This window comes from Salmo salar, chromosome ssa24, assembly GCF_905237065.1.
Source record: "Salmo salar chromosome ssa24, Ssal_v3.1, whole genome shotgun sequence".
NCBI lineage: Eukaryota > Metazoa > Chordata > Actinopteri > Salmoniformes > Salmonidae > Salmo > Salmo salar.
Window position 1 is genome coordinate 38,710,305 of NC_059465.1, and position 16,853 is coordinate 38,727,157.

The window sequence follows — 16,853 nt, forward strand, 5'->3', positions numbered from 1 at the left end:
ATGACGCGCTCCCTTTGAACGAGGCTATGCCGTAGATATTATTTGGAGAAATACACTACATTACCAAAAGTATGTAGACACCTGCTCGTCGGACATCTCATTCCAAAATCATAAGAATTAATATGACGTTGGTCCCCCTTTGCTGCAATAACAGCCTCCACTCTTCCTGGAAGGCTTTCCACTAGATGTTGGAACATTGCTGCGGGGACTTGCTTCCATTCAGCATTAGTGCGGGCGATTAGGCCTGGTTCGCAGTCGGCGTTCTAATTCATCATAAAGGTATTCAATGTGGTTGAGGTCAGGGCTCTGTGCAGGCCAGTCAAGTTCTTCTACACTGATCTCGACAAACCATTTCTGTATGGACCTCGCTTTGTGCATGGAGCCATTGTCATGCTGGAACAGGAAAGGGCCTTCCCCAAACTGTTGCCACAAATTTGGGAGCACAGAATCGTCTAGAATGTTAATGTATGCTGTAGCGTTACTGGAACTAAGGGGCCTAGCTTGAATCATGAAAAACCCGAGACCATTATTTCTCCTCCGACAAACTTTACAGTTGGCACTATGCATTGGGGAAGGTTGCGTTCTCCTGGCATCTGCCAAACCCAGATTCGTCTGTCGGACTGCCAGATGGTGAAGCATGATTCATAGCTCCAAAGAACGCATTTCCACTGTCCAATGGCGACAAGCTTTACACCACTCCAGCCGGCACTTGGCATTGTGCATGGTGATCTTAGGCTTGTGTGCGGCTGCTCAGCCATGGAAACCCATTTCATGAAGCTCCCGACGACCAGTTCTTGTGCTGACATTGCTTCCAGAGGCAGTTTGGAACTTGGTAGTGAGTGAGCTTGTGTGGCCTACCACTTTGCGGCTGAGCCGTTGATGCTCCTAGACTTTTCCCGTCACAATAACAGCTCTTCCAGTTGACTGGGGCAGCTAAGCAGGGCAGAAATTTGACAAACTGACTTGTTGGCACGGTAACATCCTATGATGGTGCCATGTTAACAGTCACTGAGCTCTTCAGTAAGGCCATTCTACCGCCAATGTGTGTCTATGGAGATTGCATGGCTGTGTGCTCGATTTTATACACCTGTCAGCAATGGGTGTGAGTGAAATAGCCAAATCCACTAATTTGAAGGGGTGTCTAAATATTTCAGTGTATATATAGTGTATGTTTCTAAGATTCTCATCAAAGACTCTGGTTTGGTTTTACACAGTACAGTATTCATAAGTATATTTGTATCTGTTAAATCCTCCTCTACCTGTTTTTTTTAAATATATTTGTCTGTTGTTTAACCAGTCGGACACCAACTCATTGACTATTGACTTAACTGCACACTCTTCAGTATTCAACAAACTCTGAAACTCACACATTTGAGAAAAGCAGCAACAAATTCCACATTTGTTAGACAGAAAACCTCTAATGGATATGACACATTGAAAGGAAATCAAATAAATCCATGCATGTTGTTAGAAAAGTCTTAGGAAAGCCTAGCGCTGTACCTATATCATGAGCGTTAGCCTTAGCATGCATTTACATGATCACTGTGATTGATGGTCATAGGATCCGTCCGTTCATATTTCATGGTTGCGCAGCGCTGCTGCCCATAGTTTAAATGCTCTCATTGGGCTTGTGTGATCCAGCCGCTGCATTAAGTCCCAGCTAGATGGATGGGGAGTATACTCTGAATATAAAACCCATAACAGTATAGATTCAGCCTCGTTTCCCCAGATTGATTTTTGTGCTTTTAGAGGCTTGAGCCCTGTCTATGTCTGCACTAATAACAGTTTCCTCCAATATTTAGGAGAAATCCATGAGGCTTAAAAGCCTGCAATGCTTCTAATATGATCCTGAAAGCAATACGTATGTAGACCTCATCATCCCACTCTAATGGGTCCATACACTTTGCATCTAGATTGGTACTTTAATATGTTTGCGTTGGAAATAAAAAATACTGTGTTTCTGTTGGATTCTGTTGAATTCTATTATAGGCTGCCTCTGGTATGCCCCTCTCTGTTTCTTCCCTTAAACGTAATTGTCTCTTAACTTTTCTTATCATTACCTTTTTTTATTTCTCTAGTCCATTTCCATGAAATTAGACATAACTTTACGCTGAGAGGAGTTCATAAAAATGATTATGATTTTTTTGGGGGGGCTTGAAAATGTTGAAAACTGGTGGAGTTGAGTAGTGCTTGATGTCTCTCATAGTGCTGTATAATTGACTTTTCTCTGGCTACTGCACCTACAGGCACTTTCCTGCTTTCTTCCTCTTTCCCATCTAAAGTTTTCCCATTATAAAACCTGAGTAGTTGAAATCCACTTGACCTCCGTCTGCCTCACCTCAAGTATTTTCCTCTGTTGTCCATTTCTCTGTGTTTGATTTAAGGAGCTTTTGTTGCTTTTCTCTCAGACAGATGACATTTTTCATCGACCGAGTGTACTAGACAACAAGCACTGTATTAGCATAGAAAACATACCTTTACTCTGTGCCTATTTCACTTGTGTTTCCTATGAGTCTAGGTTGGAGTTTATTTCAGATTGAATGAAACACATTTGAAAGACAACTGTACATGTTCCACGCTGCATCATGGCATTGCTTGGTAGTGGTATGGTACAGTAGTACCACACAAAGTAGAAACACAGTTAAACCTGTCTTCCAACTTTCAACACAGCGAAATGCAAAAAGGTTAAGTTAAATGCAAGTGGGTTCGTTTAGTGGATTAGGGTTAGTTTAGTGGGTTAGGGTTAGTTTTACCAGTGGGTTAGGGTTAGTTTTACCAGTAGGTTAGGGTTAGTCTTACCAGAGGGGTTAAGGTTAGTCTAATCAGTGGGTTGGGGTTAGTTTTATCAGTGGGTTAGGGTTAGTTTTATCAGTGGATTAGGGTTAGTTTTACTAGTGGATTAGGGTTAGTTTTACTAGTGGGTTAGGTTTAGTCTTACCAGTGGGTTAGGTTTAGTCTTACCAGTGGGTTAGGGTTAGTCTTACCAGTGGGTTAGGGTTAGTTTTACCAGTGAGTTAGGGTTAGATTTACCAGTGGTTTAGGGTTCGTTTTACCAGTGGGTTAGGGTTAGTCTTATCAGTGGGTTAGTTTTACTAGTGGGTTAGTTTTACCAGTGGGTTAAGGTTAGTTTTACTAGTGGGTTAGTTTTACCAGTGGATTAGGGTTAGTTTTACCAGTGGTTTAGGGTTAGTTTTACTAGTGGGTTAGGGTTAGTCTTATCAGTGGATTAGGGTTAGTTTTACCAGTGAGTTAGGGTTAGATTTACCAGTGGTTTAGGGTTCGTTTTACCAGTGGGTTAGGGTTAGTCTTATCAGTGGGTTAGTTTTACTAGTGGGTTAGTTTTACCAGTGGGTTAAGGTTAGTTTTACTAGTGGGTTAGTTTTACCAGTGGATTAGGGTTAGTTTTACCAGTGGATTAGGGTTAGTTTTACCAGTGGTTTAGGGTTAGTTTTACTAGTGGGTTAGGGTTAGTCTTATCAGTGGGTTAGGGTTAGTTTTACTAGTGGTTTAGGGTTAGTTTTACTAGTGGGTTAGTTTTACCAGTGGGTTAGGGTTAGTTTTACCAGTGGGTTAGGGTTAGTTTTACCAGTGGGTTAGGGTTAGTTTTACCAGTGGGTTAGGGTTAGTTTTACTAGTGGGTTAGTTTAGTCAGTGGGTTAGGGTTAGTTTTACCAGTGGATTAGGGTTGGTTTTACTAGTGGGTTAGTTTAATCAGTGGGTTAGGGTTAGTTTTACCAGTGGATTAGGGTTAGTTTTACTAGTGGGTTAGTTTAATCAGTGGGTTAGGGTTAGTTTTACCAGTGGGTTAGGGTTAGTTTTACCAGTGGGTTAGGGTTAGTTTTACTAGTGGGTTAGGGTTAGTCTTATCAGTGGGTTAGGGTTAGTTTTACTAGTGGTTTAGGGTTAGTTTTACTAGTGGGTTAGTTTTACCAGTGGGTTAGGGTTAGTTTTACCAGTGGGTTAGGGTTAGTTTTACCAGTGGGTTAGGGTTAGTTTTACCGGTGGGTTAGGGTTAGTTTTACCAGTGGGTTAGGGTTAGTTTTACCAGTGGGTTAGGGTTAGTTTTACTAGTGGGTTAGTTTAATCAGTGGGTTAGGGTTAGTTTTACCAGTGGATTAGGGTTGATTTTACTAGTGGGTTAGTTTAATCAGTGGGTTAGGGTTAGTTTTACCAGTGGATTAGGGTTAGTTTTACTAGTGGGTTAGTTTAATCAGTGGGTTAGGGTTAGTTTTACCAGTGGGTTAGGGTTAGTTTTACCAGTGGGTTAGGGTTAGTCTTACCAGTGGGTTAGGGTTAGTTTTACCAGTGGGTTAGGGTTAGTCTTATCAGTGGGTTAGGGTTTGTCACGTCCTGACCATAGTAAGTGGTTATTTTCTATGGTAGAGTAGGTCAGGGCGTGACAGGGGGTGTTTGTCTATGTTTTGTATTTCTATGTTCAGTTTCTAGTTTTGTATTTCTTTGTTGGTTTTGTTTGGTATGATCTCCAATTAGAGGCAGCTGGTCGTCGTTGTCTCTAATTGGAGGTCATATTTAAATTGATGTTTGTCCCACCTGATTTTGTGGTGGATTATTTGTGAGTAGTGTTTGTTTCTCCTCTGCGTCACAGTTTGTTGTTTTGTAGATTTCAGTTATTTGATGTATTGCATAGTTTTCACGGATTAACCTCTTACATCTAGACGTTCCGCTAGCGGAACACCTGCTCCAATATCCAATGATAGGCGTGGCGCGAATTACAAATTCCTCAAAAATACAAAAACTTTTCAAACATATGACTATTTCACAGCATTTTAAAGACAAGACTCTCCTTTATCTAACCACACTGTCCGATTTCAAAAAGGCTTTACAGCGAAAGCAAAACATTAGATTATGTCAGCAGAGTACCAAGCCAGAAATAATCAGACACCCATTTTTCAAGCTAGCATATAATGTCACAAATACCCAGAAGACAGCTAAATGCAGCACTAACCTTTGATGATCTTCATCAGATGACACACCTAGGACATTATGTTATACAATACATGCATGTTTTGTTCAATCAAGTTCATATTTATATAAAAAAACAGCTTTTTACATTAGCATGTGACGTTCAGAACTAGCATACCCCCCGCAAACTTCCGGGGAATTTGCTAACAATTTACTAAATTACTCACGATAAACGTTCACAAAAAGCATAACAATTATTTTAAGAATTATAGATACAGAACTCCTCTATGCACTCGATATGTCCGATTTTAAAATAGCTTTTTGGGGAAAGCACATTTTGCAATATTCTAAGTACATAGCCCAGGCATCACGGGCTAGCTATTTAGACACCCGGCATGTTTAGCACTCACCAATATCAGATTTACTATTATAAAAGTTTGATTACCTTTTGTTGTCTTCGTCAGAATGCACTCCCAGGACTGCTACTTCAATAACAAATGTTGGTTTGGTCCAAAATAATCCATCGTTATATCCGAATAGCGCCGTTTTGTTCGTGCGTCCCAGACACTATCCGAAATGGTAAATCAGGGTCGCGCGCATGGCGCAATTCGTGACAAAAAAAATCTAAATATTCCATTACCGTACTTCGAAGCATGTCAACCGCTGTTTAAAATCCATTTTTATGCCATTTTTCTCATAAAAAAGCGATAATATTCCGACCGGGAATATCCATTTAGCTAAACAGAGGAAAGAAAACAAAGCTTTCGGTCGACGCGGGCACGAGCCTGAGTCTCACAGTACTGTAACCAGCCACTACCCAAACGCGCTACTTTTTTTCAGCCAGAGCCTGCAAAGCCACGATTCAGCATTTTGCCGCCTTCTGAGAGCCTATGGCAGCCGTAGGGAAGTGTCACGGGACAGCTAAGATCCTCACTCTTCAATAAACAGAGACAAGAAGAACGACACCTTGTCAGACAGGCCACTTCCTGCATGAAATCTTCTCAGGTTTTTGCCTGCCATATGAGTTCTGTTATACTCACAGACACCATTCAAACAGTTTTAGAAACTTTAGGGTGTTTTCTATCCAAAGCCAATAATTATATGCATATTCTAGTTACTGGGCAGGAGTAGTAACCAGATTAAATCGGGTACGTTTTTTATCCAGCCGTGAAAATACTGCCCCCTAGCCATAACAGGTTAAATAAATATGTGGAACGAAACACACGCTGCACTTTGGTCCTATCCTTTCGACAGCCATGACAGAATCACCCACCACCAAAGGACCAAGCAGCGTGGTATGGATCAGCAGGACAAATGGACTTGGGAGGAGATATTGGACGGGAAAGGACCCTGGAGGCAGGCTGGGGAGTATCGCCGTCCTAAGGAGGAGATCGAGGCCGCAAGAGCGGAGCGGCGATACTACGAGGCGCTATATCCACCAAGAGGCAAGTGCGAGAGGCACCCCCAAAAAAAAAATTCGGGCGGGGGGGCACACGGGGAGATTGCCAGAGTCAGGTTGGAGACCTGAGCCAACTCCCCGTGCTTACCGTGGGGAGCGAGTGACCGAGCAAGCACAGTGTTATGCGGTGATGCGCACTGTGTCACCAGTGCGCACTCACAGCCCGGTGCGCTCAGTGCAAGCTCCTCACCGTTGCCGTGCTTGAGTTGGCCGTCAGCCAGGAAGAAGTACGCCGGCTCAGCGTATCTGGTCTCCAGTGCGTCTCTTCGGCCCAGGTTATCCTGCACCTGCTCTACGCACGGTACCCCCCGTTCACCAGCACAGCCCAGTTCGTCCTGTGCCAGCGCTCCACCCTTGCTGGGCTGAAATAACCATCCAGCCAGGATGGGGTGCGCCAACCCTAAGCTCCAGACCTCCAGTGCGCCTCCACGGCCCAGTATACCCTGTGCCTGCTCTGCGCACCCAGTCTCCTGTGCATCTCCCCAGTCCGGTGAGACCAGTTCCAGCTCCACGTAGGAAGCCTCCAGTGATAATCAATGGTCCGAAGCCTCCAGTGATAATCCATGGCATGAAGCCTCCAGTGATTATCCATGGCCCGGAGCCTGTAGTGATAATCCATGGCACGAAACCTCCAGTGATGATCCATGGCCCGGAGCCTGTAGGGATGATCCATGGCACGAAGCCTCCAGTGATGATCCATGGCCCGGAGCTTGTAGTGATAATCCATGGCACGAAGCCTCCAGTGATAATCCATGGCATGAAGCCTCCAGTGATGATCCATGGCCCGGAGCCTGTAGGGATGATCCATGGCACGAAGCCTCCTGTGATAGTCCATGGCACAAAGCCTCCAGTAATGATCCATAGCGCGGAACCTGTAGTGATGATCCATGGCACGGAGCCTGCCACGACGGTCCCCAGTCCGGAACCTACAGAGACGCTCTCCAGTCCGGAACATACAGAGACGCTCTCCAGTCCGGAACATACAGAGACGCTCTCCAGTCCGGAACATACAGAGACGCTCTCCAGTCCGGAACATACAGAGACGCTCTCCAGTCCGGAACATACAGAGACGCTCTCCAGTCCGGAACATACAGAGACGCTCCCCAGTCCAGAGCCTCCAGCGACGCTCCCCAGTCCGGAGCCTCCAGCGACGCTCCCCAGTCCGGAGTCTTCAGCGGCGGCCTGCAGCCCAGAACCTCCAGCGGCGGCCTGCAACCCAGAGCCTCCGGCGATGATCTACAGTCCGGTGGTGCAGGAGCAGAGGGATCGGCGGGTGGAGTGGGGGTTACGCCCTGAACTCGAGCCGCCTCCTCCACGGGGGGATGCGCTGGATAAGAAGGTTCTGGGTACAGCACCTGAGCCACCATAGACATTAGTCACCCACCCTACCCTCCCTTTGTGTTTTAGCTTTTTTTGGGTGGGGGGGTTGTTGTTTGGGGGGGTTTTGTTGTTTTGTGTAGGTGCGGTCGGAGTCCGCACCTTTGGGGGGGGGTACTGTCACGTCCTGACCATAGTAAGGGGTTATTTTCTATGGTAGAGTAGGTCAGGGCGTGACAGGGGGTGTTTGTCTATGTTTTGTATTTCTATGTTCAGTTTCTAGTTTTGTATTTCTATGTTGGTTTTGTTTGGTATGATCTCCAATTAGAGGCAGCTGGTCGTCGTTGTCTCTAATTGGAGGTCATATTTAAGTTGATGTTTGTCCCACCTGTTTTTGTGGGTGATTATTTGTGAGTAGTGTTTGTTTCTCCTCTGGGTCACGATTTGTTATTTTGTAGATTTCAGTTATTTGATGTATTGCATAGTTTTCACGGATTAAATAAATATGTGGAACGAAACACACGCTGCACTTTGGTCTGATCCTTTCGACAGCCGTGACAGGGTTAGTTTTATCAGTGGGTTAGTTTTATCAGTGGGTTAGTTTATCAGTGGGTTAGTTTTATCAGTGGGTTAGTTTTATCAGTGGGTTAGTTTTATCAGTGGGTTAGTTATATCAGTGGGTTAGGGTTAGTTATATCAGTGGGTTAGGGTTAGTCTTATCAGTGGGTTAGGGTTAGTTTTATCAGTGGGTTAGTTTTATCAGTGGGTTAGGGTTAGTTTTATCAGTGGGTTAGTTTTATCAGCGGGTTAGTTTTATCAGTTGGCTTGGGTTAGTTTTATCAGTGGGTTAGTTTTATCAGTGGGTTAGTTTTATCAGTGGGTTAGGGTTAGTGTTTTTATATTTTTATTTAACCTTAATTTAACTAGGCAAGTCAGTTAAGAACAAATTCTTATTTACAATGACGGCCTACCAAAAGGCAAAAGGCCTCCTGCGGGGACAGGGGCCTGGGATTAAAAATAAGAAAATAAAAACAATATAAATGTAGGACAAAACACACATCACAACAAGAGAGACAGCACTACATAACTGAGAACTAAGACAACAACATAACAAGGCAGCAACACATGACAACACAGCATGGTAGTAACACAACATAACAACAACATGGTAGCAATGCAACATGGTAGCAGCACAAAACATGGTACAAACATTATTGGGCATAGGCAACAGCACAAAGGGCAAGAAGGTAGAGACAACAATACATTACACAAAGCAGCCACAACTGTCAGTAAGAGTGTCCATGTTACAAGAGGGAATTTGCAGTACATGAAAGGATGATATTTCTCATGTACACAACATTGAGTCCTAATACCAAGAACTGCAGATTTAGTCAAGAAATGTTGTTAGGGAATGATGTCCTGTGAAAGGAAGGTATTTTGTAGTGGTCAGAAGACTTTAATAGAATAGGTTTGTATTTTGGGAGCCTATCTATAAAATAAAGGTTCCTTAGCCTAGACACTTTGACTGCAAAGAGCTATACTTTCCACTGTACATGAACAGTTTTTCATAGTTACACCAAATGTACGGTAGATAAGTTGGCTACCAAAGTATTCACAGCTTTCCTTGTGGTGAGCTGACTAGTGGACACAGAGGTTTAGGAGTGGTTGTGCTAACTTTAGCTAGCTACTCTCTAGACTGTCTCAGCGCTGACAACACTTTTGCCACTGAGGAAAGTACAGTAGCGTATAAAGGTATCTATTTCTCATTGGTTTATGTCCTGTATTTTCCCTCTCTGACTTCAGTCCTTCTATTTCTCATTGGTTTATGTCCTGTATTTTCCCTCTCTGACTTCAGTCCTTCTATTTCTCATTGGTTTATGTCCTGTATTTTCCCTCTCTGACTTCAGTCCCTCTGTTTCTCATTGGTTTATGTCCTGTATTTTCCCTCTCTGACTTCAGTCCTTCTGTTTCTCATTGGTTTATGTCCTGTATTTTCCCTCTCTGACTTCAGTCCTTCTGTTTCTCATTGGTTTATGTCCTGTGTTTTCCCTCTCTGACTTCAGTCCTTCTATTTCTCATTGGTTTATGTCCTGTATTTTCCCTCTCTGACTTCAGTCCTTCTATTTCTCTTTGGTTTATGTCCTGTATTTTCCCTCTCTGACTTCAGTCCTTCTGTTTCTCATTGGTTTATGTCCTGTATTTTCCCTCTCTGACTTCAGTCCTTCTGTTTCTCATTGGTTTATGTCCTGTATTTTCCCTCTCTGACTTCAGTCCTTCTATTTCTCTTTGGTTTATGTCCTGTATTTTCCCTCTCTGACTTCAGTCCTTCTGTTTCTCATTGGTTTATGTCCTGTATTTTCCCTCTCTGACTTCAGTCCTTCTGTTTCTCTTTGGTTTATGTCCTGTATTTTCCCTCTCTGACTTCAGTCCTTCTGTTTCTCATTGGTTTATGTCCTGTATTTTCCCTCTCTGACTTCAGTCCTTCTATTTCTCTTTGGTTTATGTCCTGTATTTTCCCTCTCTGACTTCAGTCCTTCTGTTTCTCATTGGTTTATGTCCTGTATTTTCCCTCTCTGACTTCAGTCCTTCTGTTTCTCATTGGTTTATGTCCTGTATTTTCCCTCTCTGACTTCAGTCCTTCTATTTCTCATTGGTTTATGTCCTGTATTTTCCCTCTCTGACTTCAGTCCTTCTATTTCTCATTGGTTTATGTCCTGTATTTTCCCTCTCTGACTTCAGTCCTTCTATTTCTCTTTGGTTTATGTCCTGTATTTTCCCTCTCTGACTTCAGTCCTTCTATTTCTCACTGGTTTATGTCTAGTTGTTATAAACTCCTTTCCACTTTTTTATTTCAATGTTACGGTGTCCATATTAGTCCTGCTGAGATTGAGGCTGTCCTAGTATGGACACCTTACACTGTCTTTCATCTTCTTCTAGTGTTGTTTTTTTAGAATAGGCAACCTGTCATTATGCTTGTCTTCTGCATCAAGTTCAATGTCATCATCATTGTCTGTCTACAGTGTGATGTGTGCATGTGATCGCTTCATAGCATCCTGTACAGTCAAGTCAATGTATCGTGTGTCTATAAGGTCTGTGTGTAGAACATCAAATCAAAATCAAATCAAATCAAATGTAATTTGTCACATGCGCTGAATACAACAGCTGTAGACCTTACAGTGAAATGCTTACTTACAAGCCCTATCCAACAATGCAGTTAAAAAATAATGATAATAAATAAATAAAAACTAAGAATAAGAAATAAAAGTAACAAATAATTAAAGAGCATCAGTAAAATAACCATAGCGAGGCCATATACAGGGGCTACCGGTACAGAGTCAATGTGGAGGCTATATACAGGGGCTACCGGTACAGAGTCAATGTGGAGGCTATATACAGGGGCTACCGGTACAGAGTCAATGTGGAGGCTATATACAGGGGGTACCGGTACAGAGTCAATGTGGAGGCTATATACAGGGGGTACCGGTACAGAGTCAATGTGGAGGCTATATACATGGGGTACCGGTACAGAGTCAATGTGGAGGCTATATACAGGGGCTACCGGTACAGAGTCAATGTGGAGGCTATATACAGGGGCTACAGGTACAGAGTCAGTGTGGAGACTATATACAGGGGGTACCAGTACAGAGTCAATGTGGAGACTATATACAGGGGTACCGGTACAAAGTCAATGTGGAGACTATATACAGGGGCTACAGGTACAGAGTCAATATGGAGTCTATATACAGGGGCTACAGGTACAGAGTCAATATGGAGTCTATATACAGGGGCTACAGGTACAGAGTCAATATGGAGTCTATATACAGGGGCTACCGGTACAGAGTCAATATGGAGTCTATATACAGGGGCTACAGGTACAGAGTCAATATGGAGTCTATATACAGGGGCTACAGGTACAGAGTCAATATGGAGTCTATATACAGGGGCTACAGGTACAGAGTCAATGTGCGGGGGCACCGGTTAATCACTCTTCTCTACTTTGACTGTGCTGATGATGTTCTAATCCTAAAGGGACATTTCATTTGTTAATATAAGTTCGTCTTCTGTTTTCAGACCTCAAAAGCAGAGTAATGTCAAGATGAAACCACGGCCCACAGCTATAAGCCTCAATCTCAAATCAATGGAAAAGCACCATCAAAATGTTTTCTTTTTTATTTCTATTTTTTATTATATATATATATATATATTTGTTTGACCCTTTTTCTCCCCAATTTCGTGGTATCCAGTCTATCCAGTAGTTACAGTCTTGTCTCTTCGCTGCAACTTCCATACGGACTCGCGAGAGGCGAAGGTCGAGAGCCGTGCGTCCTCCGAAACACAACCCAGCCAAGCCGCACTGCTTCTTGACACAACGCCCGCTTAACCTGGAAGCCAACCGCACCAATGTGTCGGAGGGAACACTGTATACCTGAGGATCGTGTCAGCGTGCATTGCGCCCAGCCCGCCACAAGAGTCGCTAGTGCGCAATGGGACAAGAACAAACTTTGATTTGAAAGTGTATTGTCCCATTGAGCAAGAAGACAAGTTCATTAGAGTGCCTAGTTTGAGAAACAGATGCTTCACAAGTCCTCAACTGGCAGCTTCATTAAATAGTAACCGCAAAACACCAGTCTCAACGTCAACAGTGAAGAGGCGACTCTGGGATGCTGACCTTCTAGGCAGAGTTCCTCTGTCCAGTGTCTGTGTTCTTTTGCCCATCTTAATATTTTATTTTTATTGGCCTGTCTGAGATATGGCTTTTTCTTTGCAACTCTGCCTAGAAGGCCAGCATCCCGGAGTCACCTCTTCACTGTTGACGTTGAGACTGGTGTTTTGCGGGTACTATTTAATGAAGCTGCCAGTTGAAGACTTTAAGAGGCGTCTGTTTCTCAAACTAGACACTCTAATGTACTTGTCCTCTTGCTCAGTTGTGCACTGGGGCCTCCCACTCCTCTTTCTATTCTGGTTAGCGCCAGTTTACTCTGTTCTGTGAAAGGAGTAGTACACAGTGTTGTATGAGATCTTCAGTTTCTTGGCAATTTCTCGCATGGAATAGCCTTCATTTCTCAGAACAAGAATAGACTGACGAGTTTCAGAAGAAAGTTATTTGTTTCTTGCCGTTTTGAGCCTGTAATCGAATCCACAAATGCTGATGCTTCAGATACTCAAAGAGTCTAAAGAAGGCCAGTTTTATTGCTTCTTATTGCTTCTTTTGCAATTATGTTTTCTAATGATTAATTAGCCTTTTAAAATGATAAACGTGGATTAGCTAACACAACGTGCCATTGGAACACAGGAGTGATGGTTGCTGATAATGGGCCTCTGTACGCCTATGTAGATATTCCATAAAAAATCAGCCATTTCCAGCTACAAAAGTCATTTACAACAATAACAATGTCTACATTCTTTTTCTGATCAATTTGATGTTATTTTAATGGACAACAAACTTGCTCTTAGAAAAACAAGATCATTTCTAAGTGACCCCAAACTTTTGAACGGTAGTGTATGTGTTTACATTTTCAGTGACAGGTGGCCATTTAGATGTTATTTTTTGTTGCACTTTTGCTTTGTTCCATTTGGTTTGACGTTGATTTCACCGTGCCCTCCCTCCCCTTTTCTCCCCCTCAAGGTTCATTATATCAGCTGTCCACTGAGCCTAATGCCGACAGTGATTTGGGATTTTCATGTGAGTTGGTGTATTTTTTTGTTTTCCATTCCCCCTCTCTCTCCCCCTCCCTCTCTTATTTTGTTGATTGATTTGTGTCCTCTTGAGTTTTCCCCCCTATGTCATGTCATACCACCTATTCCTTAAGGTTACACACATCTGTCTTTACAGTGTTTCCCTCCTTGATGATTCTCCTAGTGCCTCCTCCTCCACTCAGCTCCACTATACTGGTCTCTAGTGTCAGAGAGGTCCCAGTCTCTCTGTGCTATTACAGCCTCCTCATCTTGATGTGTGAGAGAGTTTTACTCTTTCTCTCTCACTCCTTGAGCTATGAGCGTATATATTAAACATAATCATTCTCAGGATTTCATTGCCAGATAATTTGTTCTCATTTTCTTTTCATGTTCAAAGACATCTATTAATCTTAGTTAAACATTCTGATTCTGGCGTTTTGTGGCACCTAGTTTTATCATCAAAGCGGGGAGATATATGTTAAATAACTGTAGGGAGGTGGATAGGATGTGGGAGGGCATTATACTATAGGAAGAGATGTTCCATATCATCTTTATTCTAGCACTCCCACTTTAGGTAATTTAGGTATTTGTGTCATGAAGTCACATTGTATATAACATAATACATAATAGTATAAAGTCAAACAGTATTTAACATGTACAGTAACATGTGCCGCAATGCTGTAACATGTACAGTAACATGTACAGTAATACCGTAACATGTACAGCAATACAGTACCATGTACAGTAACATGTACAGTAACATGTACAGTAATAAAGTAACATGTACAGTAATACAGTAACATGTACAGTAACATGTACAGTAATACAGTAACATGTGCAGTAATACAGTAACATGTACAATAACATGTACAGTAATACAGTAACATGTGCAGTAATACAGTAACATGTACAGTAACATGTCAGCAATACAGTAACATGTACAGTAATAAAGTAACATGTACAGTAATACAGTATCATGTACAGTAATACAGTAACATGTACAGTAACATGTACAGTAACATGTACAGTAACATGTACAGTAACATGTACAGGTACTACAGTAACATGTGCAGTAACATGTACAGTAATACAGTAACATGTACAGTAACATGTAAAGTAATGAAGTAATGTATAGTAATACAGTAACATGTACCGCAATACAGTAACATGTACAGTAACATGTACCACAATACAGTAACATGTACAGTAACATGTACAGCAATACAGTAACATGTACAGTAATAAAGTAGCATGTACAGTAATAAAGTAGCATGTACAGTAATACAGTAACATGTACAGTAATACAGTAACATGTACAGTAACATGTACAGTATTAAGTAACAAGTACAGTAACATGTACAGTAACATGTACAGCAATACAGTAACATGCACAGTAACATGTACAGTAATAAAGTAGAATGTACAGTAATACAGTAACATGTGTAGTAATACAGTAACATGTAGAGTAACACGAGCAGTAATACAGTAGCATGTACAGTAACATGTACAGTATACAGTAACAAGTACAGTAACATGTACAGTAATACAGCAACATGTACAGTAACATGTACATTAATACAGTAACATGTACAGTAACATGTACAGTAATAAAGTAACATGTACAGTAATACAGTAACATTTACAGTAACATGTACCGCAATACAGTAACATTTACAGTAACATGTACCACAATACAGTAGCATGTACAGTAATACAGTAACATTTACAGTACCGTGTAAGTAATACAGTAACATGTGCAGTAACATGTACAGTAATACAGTAACATGTACCGCAATACAGTAACATGTAAAGTAACATGTGCCGCAATGCCGTAACATGTACAGTAACATGTACAGTAATACCGTAACATGTACAGCAATACAGTACCATGTACAGTAACATGTACAGTAACATGTACAGTAATAAAGTAACATGTACAGTAATACAGTAACATGTACAGTAACATGTACAGTAATACAGTAACATGTGCAGTAATACAGTAACATGTACAATAACATGTACAGTAATACAGTAACATGTGCAGTAATACAGTAACATGTACAGTAACATGTCAGCAATACAGTAACATGTACAGTAACTTGTACATTAATACAGTAACATGTGCAGTAACATGTAAAGTAATGAAGTAATGTATAGTAATACAGTAACATGTACCGCAATACAGTAACATGTACAGTAACATGTACCACAATACAGTAACATGTACAGTAACATGTACAGCAATACAGTAACATGTACAGTAATAAAGTAGCATGTACAGTAATAAAGTAGCATGTACAGTAATACAGTAACATGTACAGTAATACAGTAACATGTACAGTAACATGTACAGTATTAAGTAACAAGTACAGTAACATGTACAGTAACATGTACAGCAATACAGTAACATGTACAGTAACATGTACAGTAATAAAGTAGCATGTACAGTAATACAGTAACATGTGCAGTAATACAGTAACATGTAGAGTAACACGAGCAGTAATACAGTAGCATGTACAGTAACATGTACACTATACAGTAACAAGTACAGTAACATGTACAGTAATACAGCAACATGTACAGTAACATGTACATTAATACAGTAACATGTACAGTAACATGTACAGTAATAAAGTAACATTTACAGTAACATGTACCACAATACAGTAGCATGTACAGTAATACAGTAACATTTACAGTACCGTGTAAGTAATACAGTAACATGTGCAGTAACATGTACAGTAATAAAGTAACATGTACAGTAATACAGTAACATGTACCGCAATACAGTAACATGTACAGTAACATGTGCCGCAATGCCGTAACATGTACAGTAACATGTACAGTAATACCGTAACATGTACCGCAATACAGTACCATGTACAGTAACATGTACAGTAATAAAGTAACATGTACAGTAATACAGTAACATGTACAGTAACATGTACAGTAATACAGTAACATGTGCAGTAATACAGTAACATGTACAATAACATGTACAGTAATACAGTAACATGTGCAGTAATACAGTAACATGTACAGTAACATGTCAGCAATACAGTAACATGTACAGTAACTTGTACATTAATACAGTAACATGTACAGTAACATGTACAGTAATACAGTAACATGTACAGTAATACAGTAACATGTACCACAATACAGTAACATGTACAGTAACATGTACAGTAACATGTACCGCAATACAGTAACATGTACAGTAGCATTTACAGTAATACAGTAACATGTGCAATATTACAGCAACATGTACAGTAACATGTACAGTACCATGTACAGTAATACAGTAACATGTACAGTAAGATGTACAGTAACATTTAAAGTAATACAGTAACATGTGCAGTAATACAGTAACATGTACAGTAGCATGTGCAGTAATACAGTAACATGTACAGTACCATGTACAGTAATACAGTAACATGTACAGTAATACAGTAATACAGTAACATGTACAGTAACA

The 16,853-nt window shown here is 41.3% G+C and overlaps 1 protein-coding gene across 2 annotated transcripts in view; it reads left to right on the top strand.

Annotated features, from left to right (window-relative positions):
• unc5ca (unc-5 netrin receptor Ca) overlaps positions 1 to 16,853 on the top strand; it is a 318,721-nt gene that overhangs the window by 206,831 nt on the left and 95,037 nt on the right. The window contains exon 8 of one of the 2 annotated variants that reach the window (XM_045707149.1): positions 13,326 to 13,382. The exons of the other annotated variant lie outside the window; for it this stretch is intronic. Within the exon in view, the coding sequence (XP_045563105.1) occupies positions 13,326 to 13,382 (57 nt within the window). The remainder of the gene's footprint in view (positions 1 to 13,325; positions 13,383 to 16,853) is intronic. 2 annotated transcript variants of the gene reach the window in all.